At 40.4% G+C, this 21325-nt stretch overlaps 2 protein-coding genes across 3 annotated transcripts in view; one reads left to right on the top strand and one right to left on the bottom strand.

Moving 5' to 3' along the window:
* Window positions 1–1539: 1539 nt before the first annotated feature.
* LOC117521433 (transmembrane protein 69-like) lies at window positions 1540–4674 on the bottom strand. Of its 2 annotated transcripts, XM_034182727.1 has the most exons (3): window positions 4491–4674; window positions 4314–4359; window positions 1540–2759 (listed from the first exon to the last, which is right to left on the bottom strand). In XM_034182727.1, the coding sequence occupies exons 2-3, from the start codon at window positions 4350–4352 to the stop codon at window positions 2046–2048; spliced, it is 753 nt and encodes a 250-aa protein (XP_034038618.1). In that variant the 5' UTR covers window positions 4353–4359; window positions 4491–4674; the 3' UTR covers window positions 1540–2045. The 2 variants fall into 2 exon arrangements, with proteins under 2 accessions (XP_034038618.1, XP_034038619.1); XM_034182728.1 differs by lacking the exon at window positions 4491–4674 and having other exon boundaries at window positions 4314–4393.
* A 554-nt stretch (window positions 4675–5228) lies between these two features.
* Window positions 5229–21325, top strand: part of gpbp1l1 (GC-rich promoter binding protein 1-like 1) — a 70316-nt gene continuing 54219 nt past the window's right edge. Inside the window, exon 1 of the mRNA XM_034182726.1 lies at window positions 5229–5337. The gene's annotated coding sequence lies outside the window, so the exon portion shown is untranslated. The remainder of the gene's footprint in view (window positions 5338–21325) is intronic.

A 21325-nucleotide genomic window follows, 5' to 3' on the forward strand; every position in this document is an offset into this window, starting at 1 on the left:
TTTTCTGTGTTTAAACAAGGCAATAACCATGAAATAAATGGCAGTAACCATGCCATCCTGGAGTATCTTCAAAATTGATTCAATTGATTTAAGGAAAAAAGAAAGAAAACTTGAGCTTGCAATGATGACGTGTACATACACACAGTTCTGGTCAAAATAATAGCAGTGTGTTTAAAAAAAAGAGTAAAGCTCAGAATACGTATAATAACTCAGAATTTATTTCCATGCATGTAAATGTATTGTGAACACTGCACATTCTATTCCAAACAAAAACAAAGAAAAATTGATCAAATTTATTACAGAACAGTAAGTCCCTTCGGCTGCTCCCTTGTTTGCACTCGGGGTCGCCACAGCAAATCCAAGGTGGATCTGCATGTTGAATTGGCACAGGTTTTATGCCGGATGCCCTTCCTGACACAACTCCACATTACATGGAGAAAAGTGGCAGGGGTGGGATTTGAACCTGGAACCTTCTGCACTGAAACCAAGCGCATTAACCACTTGGCCACCACACAGTGAACAAAAAGGACTATTGGGATGTTCAAAAAAAATAGCAGTGTCTTTACAAACTCACATTTACTGTATAAACTGAAAAATGCTTGAGGAATCATCTTTCCTGTGAATCAATGAACTAATATTTACTTGAACAACCAGTTTCTGAGAACTGCTTCACATCTGTGCTGCATGGAGTCGACCAACTTCTGGCACCTGTGAACAGGTATTCCAGGACGATCGGGCTACTTACCACAATTCCTCTACATTCCTTGGTTTTGCCTCAGAAACAGCATTTTTGATGACACCCCACAAGTTTTCTATTGGATTAAGGTCCGGGGAGACTGGCCACTCCATAACGTTAATCCTGTTGGTCTGGAACTAAGATACTGCTCGCTTGCTGGTGCATTTGGGGTGGTTGTTTTGTTGAAGCACCCATTTCAAGGACATTTCCTCCTCAGCATAAGACAACATGACCTCTTCAAGTATTTTTGATTTATTCAAACTTATCCATGATCCCTGGTATGCGATAAAGAGGCCCGACACCATAGTATGAGAAACATCCCTATATCATGATGCTTGCTTCACTGTCTTCACAGTGTACTGTGACTTGCATTTGAGTTTTGGGGGGCCATCTGACAAACTGTCCGCAGCATCTAGACCCAAAAAGAACAATCTTGCTTTCATCAGTCCACAAAATGTGGCCAACAAAGTTACTTTTTGCATCGATTTGATACCTCAAAGTTAAGCAAATTCTACCAATATGATCATTATATGCCTTTGTAATTTGGTGAGTTACAAAAATCATAGCATGTATTAAACTAGTGGGAATGAATTCCTTTATGTACTCCCACTGAATTTTACAGGGCACGTGACTAGGCTGAATAAAAAATAATTATTCACTACCACCTGATGGAATCACTAAAGTGGCAAATAAATAAATGAAGAAAGCAACAAACTGAAATAATTCCAGAGCAGTTCTGCTGTCATCCTGATTCTTATCCAGAGGTGAAAACAGAGAACCAATGCAAATGGATTTGGTTTTTATCCTTTGTCTCAAATTTGCAAATGCAAAACTGCCTTATTTGAATAATCTGCTTAAACCAATGGAGGCAAAGTCAACCCCAAAAATCTGTGACAACTGCTCTGAAACATCAGTCACATGGTTCATGTTTAATTTCAAAGCACAACAGCTGAAGTACAAAGTTCTGACAGCAGGTTGTGCACAAACATGGAAACAGTAAGAAAAAAAAAAATCCAATACAGTGTTATTTCAATGCTTTGCTTTTGTAAGTTCAATTTTGAACAACTTTAGCACAGCCATGTTTGTGAATTGGGATTTAGTCATTTATTTATTCGGTATAACTATGGTAAAGCAATTCGTTGTGATCGATCATGATCAAGACTTTCTTCTCACATCTCTGGAGTACATTTAAATATTTCAGACTCATTTCTTCCCATCAGCTTTCCTCTTTTAACGTGACTGCTGCCGAGTTGAGCATTGCTTAATCTTACACAGTAATGCAGATTTTTGTTAAATTAACCCCTTTAAGTCACTTCTGAGCCTCTGTCATCTTCCTCTCAGGACAGACTTTCATCAGTGCAAGTGTAGCCACAATTGAGAATGTAGCGACCAGGGTTAAGATAGTTCGCATGGCTTTAAACCAGGAAGGGTACCCAGGCAGCAGGGTCAGGTCATAGTGCAGAGACAGACCCAGTCCCATGAGAACAAGCAGTGCTCCCTCTGACACACTCTCTCTGCACAGCAGTGCCAGCCACGCCAGGAGTGAAAGCACCACACTGTTGCCCAAGTTCTTCCAGTCAGGCTGAGCAGGACTACTATCAGGGATAGCAAAGCCCCAGCGGCATCCTCCAAGGAATGCCACTATGCACGCACCATACATCACCTGAGCGTACGCCACTTCGGGATAAAAAGACTGTGTCACAGCCATCACCAAAGGAGCAGACACGAATGGGAGGAGCCCGGAGAACCCCACATACAGAGCTGGTTTGGGAGCATGGATAAGAGCCCTCAAACTCAAACCCTCCTTGGGTCGTCTGTTGCCCTGTCCATCTGACGTACCCTGCAAACCTGTGTGGCAGAGCCGTGATGCAGGCCAAATTGAGGGCCGGATGCTTGACAGCCTGTAGGTGGAGGAACTCTGAGGCAGTGATAACAGTGCAGGGCTTTGAGAGTAAAACAACAGCTGTGCTTTTGTTGAGTAATTTCTGCAGATTAAACCCTGAAACCGTCGCCACAGTGGTACCTGAGGACACAGAAATTAAGAAGTGCTGAAACTTGACAACATATTATTGTTACATTACTGCAGGGTCATCCTATATCACATCACCCTCCCAGCCGCCCCCCCCCCCCCCCCCCCAAAAAAAAAAAAAATCCACAAGTGCTCCTCTGTGAAACTTGGGGAGAAATCTCGATTTTAAGGTTTGTATCGCTAATAAGTTTTGAAACTGCAGCCCAGGCACATGGCATTAAGTCAACGGGCAGGCGCGGTGATCACCAAAACAATGGTGTCTGCAATATGGCCCTGAAGACGGGAAAATAATGGCACATTTGCATTATGTTCTATGCAATCAGAGATTTTTGCAAATAACAACCGTTAATGGATTTAACACATTACCAATCGTTTGTGAGTCCAACAGCAGAAACAACCAGTTAAGAGTTCTGATTACCCGATCCACAAATATACCTTTTAATGTACAGATCCTGTTGCACTTGTTCTGCACATATTGTGAATCTGAACTATTCCTGAATGGGACCTGGACCATATCAGAATCGTGCTACTGCTCCAGACTCCCCCTACACAAAGCCGTGGTCCAGAATCAGAAATACTGTTTAAATTTCCAAATCTTTTATGTATTTCTCAAAAGTTATACCCTAACCCAGACCCTGATTCTAATATTACTAACCTACTTACAGAGTTGGGTGCAATTACTATGAAATGTATTCAGCACCTGAATACAAATTATATTACAATCAGAAACCTTTTGGATTACTTAACAACATAATTTGAATACTTTTTAGTTATTTCAAAATCAATTACTGAAAAGTATGCACTTCATTCTACAAAGCAACACAACTACAATTTTTAATCTGACAAACTATAAATTGCATTCAAAAATATAAAACTATCTCCACTCATCCATTTTCGAAGCACCTACTTTGTTTTAATTTATAATTTACTTTATAGTCTAGCAGATTAAAAAAAAAACTGCATATTTGCAGTTATTTCCATGTTCGCTAATGAAGTGCATCATTTTCGGTAATTGATTTTGAAGTAATCCAAAAGTATCCTGTTGTATTGTGTTTTGTATTCAGTAACTGGTTACATTTCAACTCTGCCCATTTAAGATAAACTAATGTTCATCTGTCATCTATGCATCTGAGATAGGATTACAGGTCCGATCCGATACCAAAAGAGCTTCCAGAAATGGATGTAATAAGAACTATTAAAAAAATAAAAGAAAAACATCTCATTTTGCCCTAGCTGGCAAACTGCACAAATAAATAAATGCAGTACTTCGTTTCAGTACTCAGTTTTAAGTATTTTTCCAATTAATTTGAAAGTACCTCAGTTTCATTTGGTATGCTTACAAAAAGTTTTTTTTTTTGTAAATGAGGTACTTAATTAACTTTCGTGAAATATAAAAAAAAAATCTCACGTTTGTTTTGACATTTGAATTTTTACTTTTAACGCACGGGTAACAAAAAATATAACACTAGCAATCGCTATTCATTTTTAAAAATATTGTCTGAAAAGACGCCATAACGTGCGTGTGTGTGTCTTTTATGTCATTCTTACCCCAGAAATGATGTGACGTCCAGATGTAAATGAAATCATTTTCGGTCTGAGGAAGGAAGGACACAAATTAAAACTCACACGTTAGCCTTAGTTACACATAATCTCTGGCCACTGTGCAAGATAAACCATGCTAACAGCTAGCATAACGTGCAATTCAATGTGATGCTATATACATACCAAAACACGCTGTAAAATGTCAGATAAGATATTTAACTGCTGTTATTCTTTATTTGACATTCGAAAGGTCACTGTGGTCTTTGCGAGGACATAAACATGAAGTTAAAGGTTATGAAATCAACTACCTAAACTAGATTAAATGCTCGGTGCTCGGTTAAATGTTATAACTGCTATCGATTGGTTTGGCTGGTGGTGGCGAGGGATGGTTTGGGTTACATTCAACATTCGACTTTACGTACGACGATACCCGTGTGAAAAAAGACATGTTAATAATCTGTCCTGGAAACATCTTTTCGAAAACAATTTCTTGACGTTATTAGCCAAAATATGTAACACTTTTCCAAAAATGTGTTACTTGATTACTGTGTTACTTAATTAAACACTGAAATCCAGACAAAAAAAAAGCCAAATGATGGTGGAAAAACATACAAACAAACAAAAAAGTCAATTAAAAATATGCTGAGTATGTTAAAGTAAAAGCTCGGCTCATCTTCAACCTCTTATCCGGGATCGGGTCGCGGAGCAAAGTAAAAACCTTGAAAAATTATTACTATTTTGTAAATAAAACCAGTCGTGACTCCTGCCAAATTATTATTATTATTATTATCATTATTATTACTAAAATAAATAGGCAAAACCGCATTCTAAAATAATCCGGTAGGTCAGGTGGTGAGTGGCTCAAGAGTTTAAAACTGTTGCAAAACCGCACTTCGTTGCATAATCGCGACGGAATTTGAACGCACCTCCTTTGAGGCAGTGCGAATGTGCCAGCAGCTTCAGCGGTAAGCGCTCTGAAAACCCAAACAAACGTCAGCGGCCGTGTTTTTGGGGAGGAGTATAACTGCGAGTAAGTGTAGAACTCATTAATCTTTGTGGACTTTTAAATGCATTGTCGTCACATGTGCTTGCTTGAGAGAAGGTAGACCCTATCGTCACGGAAAAAACACTTAGTTAGCTCGTTAGCACTAGCAGGCTGATGAATGTGCGGTAGCGCTGCTAAGGTAGCCATTTTGAAACAATGTTCTGACGAAGCCAGGTCTGTTTACCATTTTTCTGTGTTCCTGGCACCTTCTTATATACACGCCGTTACCGATTGTGAGCACATTTGATGAGTTGTTTTGCCGATTAACCCGTCAACTGCAGTAATTCTCTGTTTTGGTGGGCCAGTTTTAAGGCAATCGCTAGGTTGGCTAAAGTTAGCTATGCTAGCGTTCACCTTAGCTAGTCGCCGCGTTGTGCAGAGTTGGGGCAGGTCTAATTATTTAGAGTCATTTCACAACTGCTCCACACGTTCTCAATAATTAACTTATTGCAAGCGTTGTAAATTGTCACCGATGATTAGTGTGAAGTGCGCATGCCCGCTGTTTTGTGAGTTTTAAATGTCATCGTATCCATGTTAATTTTACAAATTCGCCTATTTGTAGTCTGGCCTCCAAAAAAAAAAAGTAAAACAAAAAAAATCTTTGTTGCATCACATTGAAGCCAATACTTGTTTCACTGCGCGTTGTAATTAGCAAACTCATTAATGGTGTTGCCAGATTTCCCGAGAGAAACAAGCAGCCATGCCTGCGAAAAGTAGGCTGGAATAAGTACCCCCCAAAGTCTTAATTTTGTAGGTGTCATACTCAAGTGAATGCAGTCATTTGGTGTCTTAAATTATTTATCCGGCTTGTGCTGTTTTGTAATTGGTTAACTGAGAAAATAGATGGATTTGTCAAATAGTTGCTTGTTTCATAAAATGTCAAAAAGTTGTTTAAAAAAAGTTGATCAGTGTTTTCCAGAACCCAAGATGATGCCATTGTGGAGATATTCAGTTTACTGTGAGATAAGAGTAAAGAAAATGGTAAAAATAAACCATAAAATATGTGTGAATGCACGCTTATGCAAATGCACCAACACGGGTGTAATTAAAAAGCAGAACTATCATTTGTGGAATTGAAGTTCTGGTTCAGTGTTATTGATCAGAAAACTCTTTTGTACTTCAGTGTCTGTAATAGAATACAGTCACTGCTGCCATGCTAATATTGGTGAGTGTAGATGTTAGTGATAGTGATACGGGTGTATCATTGGCTGATACAGATATTTAGGAAGCAGGGTGGCGGATATATAAAGGCTCCCCCCCCCCCAAAAAATCAAAAATGGAAGGTTGGATGAATGCCAATCCACATGAAAACACCTGTGTGCTCCATCTCTCAATGGTGTGTTAAGTAAATGCAACTTTGTGTTTGTGTGTATTATATATAGGGATGGGTATCGAGAACCGGTTCCTTTCGGGTATCGTTAAGAAATGATTCGATCCACCGACATCAATAAGCTTTGTGCTTAACGATTCTGTTATCGGTCCTTCAGAGTGGCTGTTGTTTTTGCGGGTGTTTGTCAGGAAAATGATCATTTCTCTACATTGATTACAGACCCTGCAGCAGGTCCTTAATCAACTTTTCTGCAGCGCGGCTTTGCTTTGAACCTTGAACCAATCGAAGCATGGTTCGCAAATTGAAGCAATGCTTCGGTCGATTGCTTAGTTTATTTCTTTCTTTCGCTTAATTTTCCCCCGCTAAAACCCTAAAGAGCATACGTCTGAGTATTATTTACCTTTTCTATGTTAAACCAACCTGTTATGGTCTTCTGAAACAGTTGACAGATGTATTTTATAACAAAATGGGAGCGATGCTAACACATTAGCATGTCTATGGCATTTTCAATGTTAAAAGTTAGCATTTAGCAATTGCAGCCGTCATCACGTTCGGGTGCATTTGTTTTCAAATTGTAATATTCCTTAAATTTATTTTTGCTTGTATATTAATAATCTAATGATTATTATATACAATTTTAGAGAAAGAGACAAAAAGAACCTGAATAGAAACACAACAGAAAATATATAATAGCAATGAACATAAATAAATAAATAAATACATACAGAAATAAATGTTTCCTGTGAACACCTAGTGACTCTCATACCTCCATTTCATCCCTGTCTTATTTAAGTTTAATGACAGTTTGTTTCGGTCAAACCATATTTTCAGTTTGTTAATTTCTTCAGTGATTTCCTCCAGAACTATCTGCCAAACTGCTACATCCTAGTAAGAGCAGAATACTGCTGGAATGAATTTGAATAAGGAAAGTTGTATTTTTTATTTTTTTTTCTCACCTAAATGGATTCAGCACTCACTCCAAAAACGATAATCATCCTCCGTTCTGTTCACACAGCTCCAAACGTTGCGTGGCTCTCTGACAAGTCAAGATAAAACGATAGAATTCAGTCTGAAATAATAACTTCAAAGCGAAACAGTTTTGTTTATTTTTATTTATGTCCAGAGATCAAGGATACAGTGACCAATTTCATATTTATTTACTTTAAGACTCAAGGAAATACATAGAAAACCTTTAAAGCCTACTTTTAGTACAAAATTCACGAGATATCGATAAGGGAATCGATAAGGAATCGGCTCGATAAGCAGAATCGATAATGGCATCTATCGATAAAACCTTATCAATACCCATCCCTAATTATATACTTGGGTTGTTTGGTTAAATGAGTTGCTGGAGCCTATCCCAGCAGTCATTGGGGGTGGGGGTGGGGGGGGGGTGTACACACCCTGGACAGGATGCCAATCTGTCGCAGGGCCACATATAGACAGACATTCACACTCACACCTACGGACAATTTAAAGTTTCCAATTCACTTAACCTGCATGTCTTTGAATGTGGGAGGAAGCCAGAGCACCCAGAGAGAACCCACGCAAACATGGGGAGAACATTTAAACTCCACACATAAAGGCCACAGGAGAAAAGCCATCCCATGACCACCTTGCTGTGAGGCAACAGTGCTAACTACTAAGCCACTGTGCTGCCTATGCATCTGACTATACAATGATATTTTGTATTGTTTTGTTTTTCAGTCAGATTGTGCCTTCTTTTGGTTTTTACTAATCTGCTGCTCCATGTCAGAGCTGTCTTGCTACAGAAAACACAGTAGGTCATGTGTCTGTGTGCGTGTTTTGTTGTTGTGGTGTGTGTGTGTGTTTTTTGTTTTTGTTTTTTACTAGTTTGTCCCGCCCTCCTGTGGGTTCACCACCTGCAAAGGGGGCCGTGGGGGTCGGGTGCAGAGAGAATTGGGTGGCGGTCGAGGACGGGTGGCCCGGCGGCCCGGTCCATGCTCACAGCCCCTGGCTGTTGGGACGTGGAATGTCACCTCACTAGGGGGGAAGGAGCCTGAGCTTGTGCGCGAGGTTGAGAGATACCGACTAGAGATAGTCGGGCTCTGGTACCCAACTCCTGGAGAGGGGCTGGACGCTCTGGTCCCTCTGTTTTAAGAAGGGGGACCAGATGGTGTGTTCCAACTATAGGGGGATCACACTCCTCAGTCTCTCCGGTAAGGTCTATTCCAGAGTACTGGAGAGGAGAATTCGACCGATGGTCGAACCTTGGATTCAGGAGGAGCAGTGTGGTTTTCGTCCTGGTCGCGGCACACTGGACCAGCTCTACACACTCCATCGGGTGCTTGAGGGTTCATGGGAGTTTGCCCAAGGAGTCCACATGTGTTTTGTGGATCTGGAGAAGGCGTTCGACCGTGTCCCTTGGGGCACCCTGTGGGGAGTGCTCCGGGAGTACGGGGTCCGGGGTCCTTTGCTAAGGGCTATCCGGTCCCTGTACGACCGCAGCAGGAGCTTGGGTCGCATTGCTGGTAGTAAGTCAAACCTGTTTCCAGTGCACGTTGGCCTCCGCCAGGGCTGCCCTTTGTCACCGATTCTGTTCATTATTTTTATGGACAGAATTTCTAGGCGCAGCCAGGGTGTAGAGGGGGTCTGGTTTGGGAACCACAGAATCTCATATCTGCTGTTTGCAGATGATGTGGTTCTGTTGGCTTCGTCAAATCAGGACCTTCAGCGTGCACTGTGGCGGTTTGCAGCCGAGTGTGAAGCGTCCGGGATGAAAATCATCACCTCCAAATCCGAGGCCATGGTTCTCGACCGGAAAAAGGTGCTTTGCGCTCTTCAGGTCGGTGGAGTGTCCTTGCCTCAAATGGAGGAGTTTTAAGTATCTCGGGGTCTTGTTCATGAGTGAGGGACGGATGGAGCGTGAGATCGATAGACGGATCGGTGCAGCATCTGCAGTGATGCGGTTGCTGTATCGGACCGTCGTGGTGAAGAGAGAGCTGAGTAGGGGGGCAATGCTCTCGATTTACGATCGATCTACGTTCCGATCCTCACCTATCGTCATGAGATTTGGCTCATGACTGAAAGAACGAGATCGCGAGTACAAGCAGCCGAGATGAGTTTCCTCCGCAGGGTGGCTGGGCGCTCCCTTAGAGATAGGGTGAGGAGCTCGGTCACTCGGGAGGAGCTCAGAGTCAACCCGCCCCTCCTCCACGTCGAAAGGAGTCAGTTGAGGTGGCTCGGGCATCTTTTCCGGATGCCCCCTGGACGCCTCGCTGGAGAGGTATTCCGGGCAAGTCCCATTGGGAGGAGGCCCCGGGGAAGACCCAGGACATGCTGGAGGGACTACATCTCTCGGCTAGCTTGGGAACGCCTTGGGGTTCCCCTGGAGGAGCTGGGTGCGGTGTGTGTGGATCGCGAGGTCTGGGCGGCTTTGCTTGAGCTGCTGCCCCCGTGACCCGACTCCGGATAAAGCGGAAGAAAATGGATGGATGGATAGTTTGTCCTGTGTTTTTATAGTCTGTTTTAACATGTACATCTAGAAAATCACGATTCCGTTCATTCTCATGACAGTGGAAATGAGATGTACAACATTAAACTGCCATTGTTACCCGAGGCCTTTTTTTTTATCATCATTATTTTGAAAGGTTGGTGGACTGGGTCCCTACATGAGTTTTTTTTTTTTTTTTTTTTTTTTTTTTTTTTTTTTTTTTTTTTTTTTTTTTTTTTTTTTTTTTTAATCCCTCTTTCGCTGCAATTCAACAGATGCATTTCAGCTGGAGGTTGAACATGCAAGCCTCATAGTCACTGTTTTTTGTAGCTTCAAGGCACAGAATTTGCCTCGAACATTTTTTGTAATCGCATTATTTGAGTTACTCGACTAATCGTTTCAGCCCTAACCGTGACATCAGTGGCTGGTCTCCTCAAAACCATTTTGCTTTGTGTTTTATATGCATGTCTGTCATATATTATGTAAAAGCAAGCGAGAAATAAATGCTTCTGAAACCGAAAACGGCGTTTTTGGAACCTAATAACACCTCTGAACTTATTTCACGGACGTTAGCATGGTGACGTCATAGGCTGGGACCTAGCTGCAAAACTCTTTCGTTTGTGTGTAAATATATCCTCTTTGTCATATATTATGTAAAAGATAGCGAGAAATAAACACTTCTAAAACTGAAAATGCTTTTTGTGTAACCTGATAACATATCTTGCAGCATTAGTGTGAACACTAACTTCCTATGGAGTTACATTTGTCTCATTAATACCAGCAAATGCATGGAGGGTGATCTACAAATATTCCTTGATTTGCATAACTTCCGCTTTTGTCAAAAGCTAATGCACATGCAAAGCTTCCTGCAGATGTTGTTAAAACGTAAATGTTGGTGTGCAGGCACATGGTAAAGACAACACATTCCACACGAACAGATTTCACTTGCAAACGTTCCAAGGTTAGACAAGAAATCTCTGTAAACCTCTCGATCAAACGTGACTTCGGAGTAAACCATTTTGGATTCCCCTCAGTGCTTCTGTCACCTCACTTTCTGATTGGCTACACGGCGCATGCTCGTTTATGCTCGGGACACACCCCATACGCTGGGATATCAGGCCAAGACAAACCAACATGTTGAATATTCACGATTTGAGGTCTGAGCGATCCCGACATCCTTCTGAGCAGACTGTAGCGCTCTTGCCACACTACACACAGCAGGAATATCTGTTAAGGTTATCTTTAGAGTCATCATGATGGCCGGGGCTTCCTAAAGATTGTCGGAAGGGGAAGATCAGGTCAGAAATGGGCGTAATTATCTTGCTGTGTGAACCAGGCATAACTTTCAGCACGCATTTAAAACAATCATGCAACACTTGAAGCTTTCGTTATAGGAGAAACTGTGATGGCGTTACTACTTTGAGTTTTTCCCCATGTTTGGTGATTGTTGGGCTGCAGAAATATAATATAGTTAGCAGTCACGCTCATTTGAAACAAATATGAATAAATGTCGAACAGCAAAACTTGCTGAGTAAATGGCTGTCTGTTCCTGCATGGTGCTGCAGCACACAGCAGAGAAACAGAATGTAAACAATTGCAGCTAAATGTCATGGTGACCTGCATTTCCACTGGACTCACCTTTTTGTTGGACCACTGTCATTGGCTCTGTAAAATTTATGTAGTATGGCTTTCAAATCAAATTCTTATGTTTTGTGATCAACGTATATGAAGCGGAGACAGACGTGTGTGTGTCACCACTTCTTTGTATTAAGAAACAAAATTGCTTACATCTCAATAAGACTGATTAATAATTACATACTGTGAAAGTGGTGTCTCTGATTTCACTCCTGCTTGTTCACGTAGAGCCCTGTCTTTTCGCCACAGAAAAATGGTGTACTTTAGTCACCTTTCTCCAGACTTGCCCCAATGACAGTGGGGCTCAGTAGAACTTAGCTTAGTCATTGGTTTAGCTCAGCTTAGCCAATAACTCAAAGGGCTGGGAGCTGGTCCACGTCATGGCTGTCCTGTTAACAGTAGTTACTGGTCGTTGCCTTCCTTTCCAACTCCGTGATCACAGAAGCGGCTTCCTCTGCGAAACTGGCTGGTGTCCCGCATGTAGCATTGTAGCTTAGCGCAACGCAATGCAGAGGCACAAGCCACAAACATGGCCAATTCCATGCTTTCAGGAGAGGCAACATGCTTTGTTCTCCTGGCCACACAAATGGAACGAATAAAATCTGTGCTTAGATCCATGTTTTGAGGACCATTCTCAGACTTTGCTGGGCTTCATTTATGCAGTCTGCCCCAAATGTACTAAAAAAAAAAAAACAAAACTAAAAAACATCTCACTTACCTCCTCAAAATACAGTGATGAAAGTTTTACGGAAATTCCTCGAAATATGGGTTTTTACTTATGTGGTAAACGTTTCCGGGTTATTTTTGATAGCATGCATCAGAATCCATTCATGCTCCACACCTAAACAGTGGATGGCGGTAGGCATGGGCCGTTATGAGATTTGGACGGTATAATAACCGTGGGCAAAAATATTGCGGTTTCACGGTATTATGTATAGCTGTAAAATGTGCTTTAACAACATTATGGCTATTTGCATATGAAGCGCATGTAATTCAGGCGCACTAATTGACACGATTTCTCCCGCTACGAGCACTACACCACTGATACCTTTAGAGAAAATACCAAAATGATAGTCTCTGTTTCAGACGTATAACATCTGCCCCGTGGGAAACATGACTTACTTGCTTAGGGAGAAATGTGGCTGGAATAGGTCCGGAACTCCGGATGCTCAATACTTGGCCCAGCTTCACCAACAAAGTGCTTGGAATAGATGTATCTGTCCTTCTTGACATGTTTGTGGGAGAAATTTGGTCAAACACAAGCACGACTCGAGTCCACCACTTGTACTTCTCAGTGGTTTCAAAGATGGGATAAAGTTTACTCCTTCCATGTAATCCTTTGCGGGTATCTTGAATCACTCAGAGTCCAACACACTTCATAGCTACGGTGCTTTGTTGCCACCATTTTTGGTTTGAAGGGCTGTTCCGTGGAAAATAAAATGAAAAAATGTTGGACGACCTCCTTCCTCCAATTCATTGGAGTCTGCCTTTTTACGGTAGCCAAAGTAATCCCATACAGCTGACTTGGTCCTTTTAAGATGGAGGGAAAAGTTCAGTGCAGGTTTTGCCTCCTTCAGCCATGATGCAGAGCTAGCTAACGTTAGCTGCCTGTTTGTAAACAGAGACAGAGGTGCGCGCCAGGGGCAAGGGCGGCAGCGGCTGCCTGCGCTCTGCCTGTCAAGAATTCTCATAACCTGCTCATAATGTAGTGACGGTATAATAGAAAATTTTAGTGGTTTTGATACTGTGGTTTTCTCATACTGTGAAACCGGTTATCGCCCCATGTCTAGTGTAGAGGGTTTTTTTTTGTTTGTTTTTTTTTGTCGTCCAGTCTGAAGGTGTTTCTGAAGCAGCTGTCGGAGAAATAGCATTATGGTTTTGAGCCTTATTTAGTTGACAATAAACCTTGGAGGAAAACCTTCAGTCTGAGAGAGTTCAGAACACAGAATGGTGATTATTAAAAAAGGAAATAATGCAGGCGATTTAAGCATGGGTGGATGTGACAAACTTTGTTTTTGCCAGCTCGCTGGTCATATTCAACTGATTTAAAAAAAAAAAAAAAAAAAAAAAAAAAAAAAAAAGAAAGCTGTGACATCAGGGGAAAAAAAGTGATGCGGAACTGTCGAGGGTTTTTTGTTTTATTTTTTCCTCAGAAACAGATACGCATACATCTCAAATCTAAAAAAATGTCATGAGGGACTGAAAATATCAGCTATTTTAAAATAAATGGTTCCTTTTGAATACATTTATAGTAGCGTAACACGTTATTAAATATTAAAACCATTCACACAAGAAGTAAATAATATAGTCTTACCTGTCCATTTTAGTAAGTTCATCTGAAAATTTATCCACATTTACAAAACATCTAAAAATAATTTAATTCCTGCTGTCTTAGCTGAAGAAAAGTCCATTTGTATGTGACAAAATGATCCCATGATCCATAAAATCTGAAAATACTCAGTTTTGTCTCTGTGTCGAGTGGAGAAGTCGCAGACACTGTGCGTATGCGCTCGTCAAGTGTTCACCTGCCAATCAAAAGTATTCTGCCTGCGAAAATTAACCGTTCTGACACCAAAAACACGGTGCAACTCTGACCCAAACCACTCAGTGGAAACAGGACTGTCAGTAACCTGTAAAAATCCATAAATTAATAGAACTATTAAAATAATGGTTCCGGAGCTGATGCCACTTCCTCCTTCTTGTCCAATGTTGGCACTTGCCGGGAAGTTCATGGTGTTTTGGTGGCACGCAGTTCAAAATTTGAATATTTACAGTATCTCTTCAAGAACTCCACACCAGGAAAGGATGAATTTCAAACTGTTGCTTAATTTTAATCTTAAAATATTCATGAAAACATGACATTATGTGCCACCTACACTTTAAGTTGTTTATGTGAAATTTCTCCACAAAAATGGGTTTGTGCACAGTCTGATTCCCACCAAAGTCTTGCGCTAAAACATCCACATATGACACCGCAGCATAGCGCCGCTAGATGGCAGTATAACAGCATGGTGCTGTTTATTCCATTGTCTGGGGAGAACTCTGTGTAGAGCATGGGTTAAAGTTTCCGTCATTTGGAAAATTTAACCACACATAAGCTTGCACACGTGGTGTCGTGTGTTTTGGGACCAAAATATGATACTATCAAAGCAACAGCGCTCTGTTTAGTACTTGCCATGAGCCACGGTCCTTCTCCTCCCTGTCTTTGTGAGAACATTGGCAGACACTCCCCAAGTAGAGCGGGGTGTGGCTTTGCTTTGAACCGTCTCACTGCTTCAATGGCTTGTTGTATTATTTTGCCCCGCTAAAACCCTAAAGAGCATATGTCTGTGAGTAATATTTACCCTTTTTATGTTAAACTGACCTGGGGCCTGTACTACGAAGCAGGGTTAACTTACTCAGATGTAACTCAGGGTCAACCTCTTAAACCAGGGTTGAGAAAACCTGGTTCCCTCAAGTGGTGGTAAGCGGTACTACGACGCTGAATATGATGTTGATTTGTTGAACCTGTGTTAACCTAAGTGGAGTTTGTGCATGTTCACATAAAAGGGGCATTTTCGGGCACACGTCACCATTTTTTTCAATGATGACGCGGTCACCTTACTTTACCGAAGATGAATGCACGATTATTATGCGGAGCTACAAGGAATTTAAATTAACGTTAAGGGGGAAATCGAACACATCGTCTGCCAGTAAAGCATGACAGGCTTGTTGGAAACGTATTGCTGATCGGGTAAATGCGTAATTGTTCTCCATATCTGTTACAGATGATTTACCTGTGGAATGTCTGAAATGTGTAGAAAAATGCCCCTCTTCCATTAATTACGCCCAGAACACGATTCAGAAGTGGCCATAGGCCTACTAATAAATGTTAGGTTAATTTAATGTTTCCTTAATAGGCTACCTTGACTGTATGATTGCTATTCCTAATCCTGTCAATATGTCAGATGCAATAGCAGTGCCAAACGCACCTAGCAGCAGGTGAAGATGAAATATAAAAACATCCTTCAAAACGGTAGGTTTATATTCATAGCTTGATAAGCCCCACTTCGCCTAATTAATAGACTTGCATTAGACCTATTTTAATATTAGTAATTACCCGCGATTGCATAAAATCGCGGGTAAAATTGCCTTCATTGATTTGCATTGCGGATAAATGGCCAGGGAAAACGACAAATGCATCCAACAGTTTAGATAGAGCAAGTACTACCTTGCGAATCATACAACGTACAGTATTCTTGCTCAGATGTTCAGCATCACCGATGGAATACATATATTGTCCACTGGCAGAATATCTAAGCGCAAGGCACATTATCTGCTCAATCGTCGGGGCATTGTTACACTGTAAAAAAAATTACTTGTTTTCACAGGAAAACGCTGGCAGCTGTAATTACCAGGGAATTCCTGTAAAACATACAGCAGCACAGTAGATAACATTACATCCATAATATGTATATGGATGTACAGTGAATGAACCACAGCTGACTCACATTAAAGGAACTGTTACATCTACAAACGAGCTCTTTTTTTGTACATTTAACCGCTGTATTTTTTACAGTGGTGACCACAGCTGCCAGCATCTTCCTGTAAAAACAACAGCCTTTTATTACAGTGTACGATGGATGATGTTACAGACGTCTGGCCCGATCAGCTGTCAAAGATAACGAATTCCCTCGGCTGAGGATCTATATCTTTCATAGAGAATATCGTCCGGGTATGTCAGCAGATTCTGGCGGTCTTTAAAAACCCTCGCCCTGCGGAGAGAGCCCCTACAATTTGTGCCCCAATATCAAATGGATCATCCAGGTAGGCCGGCATTGTCTTCAGAGTGATGCAGGTGAATGGACGGTACTTATAAAGGGAGTGGTTAAGCGGAAACCTCACGCTAATCCTGGAACATAACCTGCTCAGAGCAGGTTTGGCGCAAAGCGTAAGTTGCCGTGGCAGAATGCCTTGATCGAAACCTTTCCACCTTTCATAGTACGGGTTAACCGGGAAGTTACTCCATATGTCATCAACTTACTCCAGAAGTTACCCTGATAAGCCAGTAACCCTGCTTTGTAGTACAGACCCCTGTTATGGTCTTCTGAAACAGTTGATAGATGAATTTATAACTTAAAAACAAAACCGATGCTAACGCATTAGCATGTCTATGGCGTTTTCATTGTTAAAGTTAGCATTAAGCTGTTCGCATCTCAGCACAATCTGTGTATTTTTCTGTATAATAAATAATTAATGGCTTAGCGTTTGTTGTCTAAAAGAGTCAGATGTATTACGAATTGTAATATTTTTTATTTATATATTAATAGCAGCAACAACAAAAGTAATAACTAATATTGCTACAACACAGTTTTAGAGAAACAGACAAAAAGAACCTGATAAAACCAACTACCAATGAACATAAATAACTGTTTCCTGTAAACACCTAGTGACTCCACTTCATCCCTGTTTTATTTAAGTTTAATGACAATTTGTTTCAATCAAACCACATCTAAGCTGTGTTTTTACACAAGAAAAAAATAAAATGCAGTAAACTGCACTTGTCTTTTTTCATGAAAATAACTTATTAAAGATCACATATTACACTTTAGTCAGGCCTTTAAAATAATTTCGTGGACTCTTGCTGTAATATGTTGTCAGTGGTTGATAGTTGCTGCAGGCATCTAAAAATGCTCATAATCAGGTGAAACCTGATGGAAATCGCTTTGTGTTATGTCAGTGATGTATGTATGTGCAAAATATAACAAAACACTACTCCGGGTATGTTTTTGATGAGAATATAACATAACTTTGTTACAAGCTCAAACGTTGATGTTGCGTGATAAAGGCCTTTTAATAATAACTCACTTAAAGAAATGTCAAAACTCACATGTAAGTAAAAAAAAACAAACAAACAAACAAAAAGATTAATCGATTACTAAAATAATCGTTAGTTGCAGCCCTAATTTGTTTTATGAGTGAGAGCATTTTACCGATTTAAATGTGAATATGCCAGTTTTGAATTTCTCAGTGCACATGCGTTTTCAAAACTGGTGACTGTTACTTTGTGCACAGCAGAACAACGTTGTCCATTGTTTTAGGCCCTAATTTTGTATTTTATTGACTGTACAGACAGCAACACGGCACCCATTTAGTGCATTCACCGGATTAGAACTGATCAAAATACTACAGAAGATAAAGAATTTTTACTTGACAGTTTGAAGTGAGTTTTCTTTGTTTCAGAGGACTTCATACCCATTAAAATTCACTAGAATATACAAAATTTGACTTGCTCTTTTAAATTTTTTTTTCTGGGGGGCACCCCCAGACCCCCAATAATCAATAGTGTGTTTTTACTTCACACTTTGAAGTGACTTTTTTTTTGTTTCAGAGGACTTCATACTCATTAAAATTCAGAATATACAAAATTTGACTTGCTCTTTTAAAAAAATTCTGTGGGAGATCCCCCAGACCCCCATAGTTTGAAGTGAGTTTTGTTTGGTTCAGATTGCTTCATACCCATTAAAATTCAGAATATACAAAATTTGACTTGCTCTTTTAAAAAAAATTCTGTGGGAGATCCCCCAGACCCCCATAGTTTGAAGTGAGTTTTCTTTGGTTCAGATTGCTTCATACCCATTAAAATTCACCAGAATATACAAAATTTAACTTTGTCTTTAAAAATTGTTCTGGGGGCACCCCCAGAATCAAGACTACACCCCACCACCCTTTTATGTACCTTTTTATGTTCAAGTTTTGCATTCTTTTTATGCTTTGTCTGTCTCTCCTTAGAGGCTATTTAGAATAGATTTGTATGCTGTATAATGTGTTTATTGTATTCATTGAGGGGAAAAAAGAGTGTGTGCCCCCACTATGCCACATTTTAGGGAATTTAGGGAATTACTGGCATTGATTTTTGCCAGGAAAAAATTTCAGTCAGATGAGAATTTATTGCTTTAACCCATGGTGTAGAGACTCATGCAAAAAATAATTTGCTCTTGTGATTTCTGTGATAATCTCATGTTAGAATCATTGGACAGTGACCATAGTGCATGCATTCCCAGCTCCCCTTCATACCTACAACAGTCCGGTGTTTCCTTCAGAGCTACTCTACTTGGGTGCCAATAGAATTGGTGAAGATTTTAAATTGAGTAATCCGGTCCACTAAACAAGTGCCTGGGGATGTAAAAATAAAACTAAATCAGTAATTTTATTCAAATGTAATATTAAGATCCCTCTCCCATATACTTTTGGTAAACTGGTCCCATAGCGGACAAATGGGAAAACACTGGATTTGTGTGTTCCTGTGGGCATGCAATACAGAATGTTTCTGGCTCTGTAATGTCAGCAGCTCATAATTAATGACTTGTTGTTGTTAGGTGTAATTTAACATACTTTTTCTTTTTTTTTGGTGGATCATTAATGGGATTGGTTTTCGTTGCGAGCAGAAAGCTGAAGAGACAACTGATGGCTCTGGTAAACCCTGATCGTGAATAAATGGAGCCCGGTGACGCACATCAAATAATTACAGAAAGGGCTTTCGGCTTTTAAAATAAGTTATTTTTCTTCTTGTTCGTGGCTTTCTTCAGCTCGGGTTGGAAAACTCACCTGGAGCACCATATTATAACACCGAGGAACTTCTTTAAAAAAGCTGTGTTTATTCACAACCAATTTCCATGATAAGGAACTGAAGTGTTTTCTGTGGGTAACAGTTTTCTGTAGACTGTGATAATGAATCCAGCTGAAAAGATTAAATGGATCTCCGTTTGCCCCTTTGATGTATTCTAGCCTTCTGCTACTACATCGATTAGCTCCTTACACCGATGTGAAAGCATTAAAGTGCCACATACAAGCCTGGCATATGTACTATACTGTTTTCATTGGATTCTTGTGGACAGAGATATTTCTGTAAGGCCACATATCGCTGTGGGGAAAAAAAAATCACAATGTCAGGATTCATCTTAATTTGTAAATACTAGCATTTGGAGTAAACTGTGGATCTGCTTAAGGTATGTGATTCATTGTATCACATACTCTGCCAGACTACTGTGCATGTGCACAACTAGTGAGGAAAATGACGTACATGTCAGTTATTTTTAACTGGTATAAATATTTAATTAACAAAAGCTGACTGTTTTATAGAAGAAACGGCTACCAATATGTGAAGGCTATGATATTTGAGTCCTTATTTTCCCATTGCACCATTTTTAGATTTATTTGAAGTGTGAAAAGCAGCTCCTTTTTTAGGTGTTCTGTTTCTTGTATTTGTGGCTTTATTAGAGTCTCCCCCCCCCTTGAAGGGAATGTGTCACCATGCCTGTTATAGCATTAAAGTGTTGGCAAGTGCATGGGTTTTAATCTGCTGTAGTTTTGTGTGACTTTTTTTTATGTTGGAAGCTTTTTGATCTGCAGTAAGTTAACTACAATATGTCAAACCTTGGCTGTTCAGCTTTAACATCGCAAAGCTTTTTTATTGCAAGTTCATTGGGAAAGGTTTTCGGTTTTAAAACTGTTCTCCATTTTGGGGAAAAAAGCCTTTCAGGGCTGTTAAAGGTGTACAGCCATCCAAATTTCACAATTTCCAAGCAATATAATGTTTGTTTATTTTTAAAACATGTTGTAAAACTCCAGTTCATTTTAATGGAGCGAACATATTTACCTGGGGGGAATTCCACCCAGGACAATGTCTGCCAAGAGTTTGTGCGTCTGTGCATCCACAAGATTCTGAAATTTCCAGAAGTTACCTTTGACTTTAGGTGATGCATGCTGACCTCTGTGAGATGTCTTGTAGATCACTTCAGGGGTGTTACCTGGTTTCAAAAACAGCTTTTTTAGATTTAGAAGTGTTTATTTCTCACTAACTTTTACAATACATTTGCAGGGATGAGAATTATCTGCCGATTGCTGAGATCAGCGTAAATCCCTTGAGGGAGAGAGGTGCAGCGTGACCAGCCATACTTATTAAATATTTCCTCATATGCGAGGGAACTTCGTTGCCGAAACTGCCAGCATGTTTTAGCTGGCAGTTTCAGCAATGAAAAGTCATTGGTTACTTTTTCTACAACCGCGAACTTTCAGACAGTCAAAAATTCTGTAATGTCTAAAGTCAATGAAAGTACCTGGACTTGGACATTTTGAGTTTCTGCAAGTTTGGGCTATCGAGCTAAGTCTTTAACATGGCCAAAATTACAGAGAGGACAGGACAAAAGCAAGACTCGGTGAATTTGTCCGTAAGGTTGAGCTCCCCAGTAAAGTCCTCTGCACGCTATGTTCGGATTTCATCAACAAAACGTTGGAAGAATACTGCAAGATGAAGAATCATGTAATCAAATTAATATTAAACAGGCTAATCTTCCTGGCTCCAGAGCGCAGAAGAGGCATAGCAAGTAGGGCTGAAACGATTCGAGTAATTCGATTATTAAAAAAAAATGTTCAAGGCAAATTCTTTGCCTCGAGGCTTCGTTTAAAGCTCTAGTACATACACCACGCTTGTATGTGGCACTGTAACACTCCCACAAAAACACAGAAGAAGACCATAGCGCTAATCAGTGTAGCAGGTGATGCTACAAGCTTTC

This window comes from Thalassophryne amazonica, chromosome 12, assembly GCF_902500255.1.
Source record: "Thalassophryne amazonica chromosome 12, fThaAma1.1, whole genome shotgun sequence".
Classification (NCBI taxonomy): Eukaryota; Metazoa; Chordata; class Actinopteri; order Batrachoidiformes; family Batrachoididae; genus Thalassophryne; species Thalassophryne amazonica.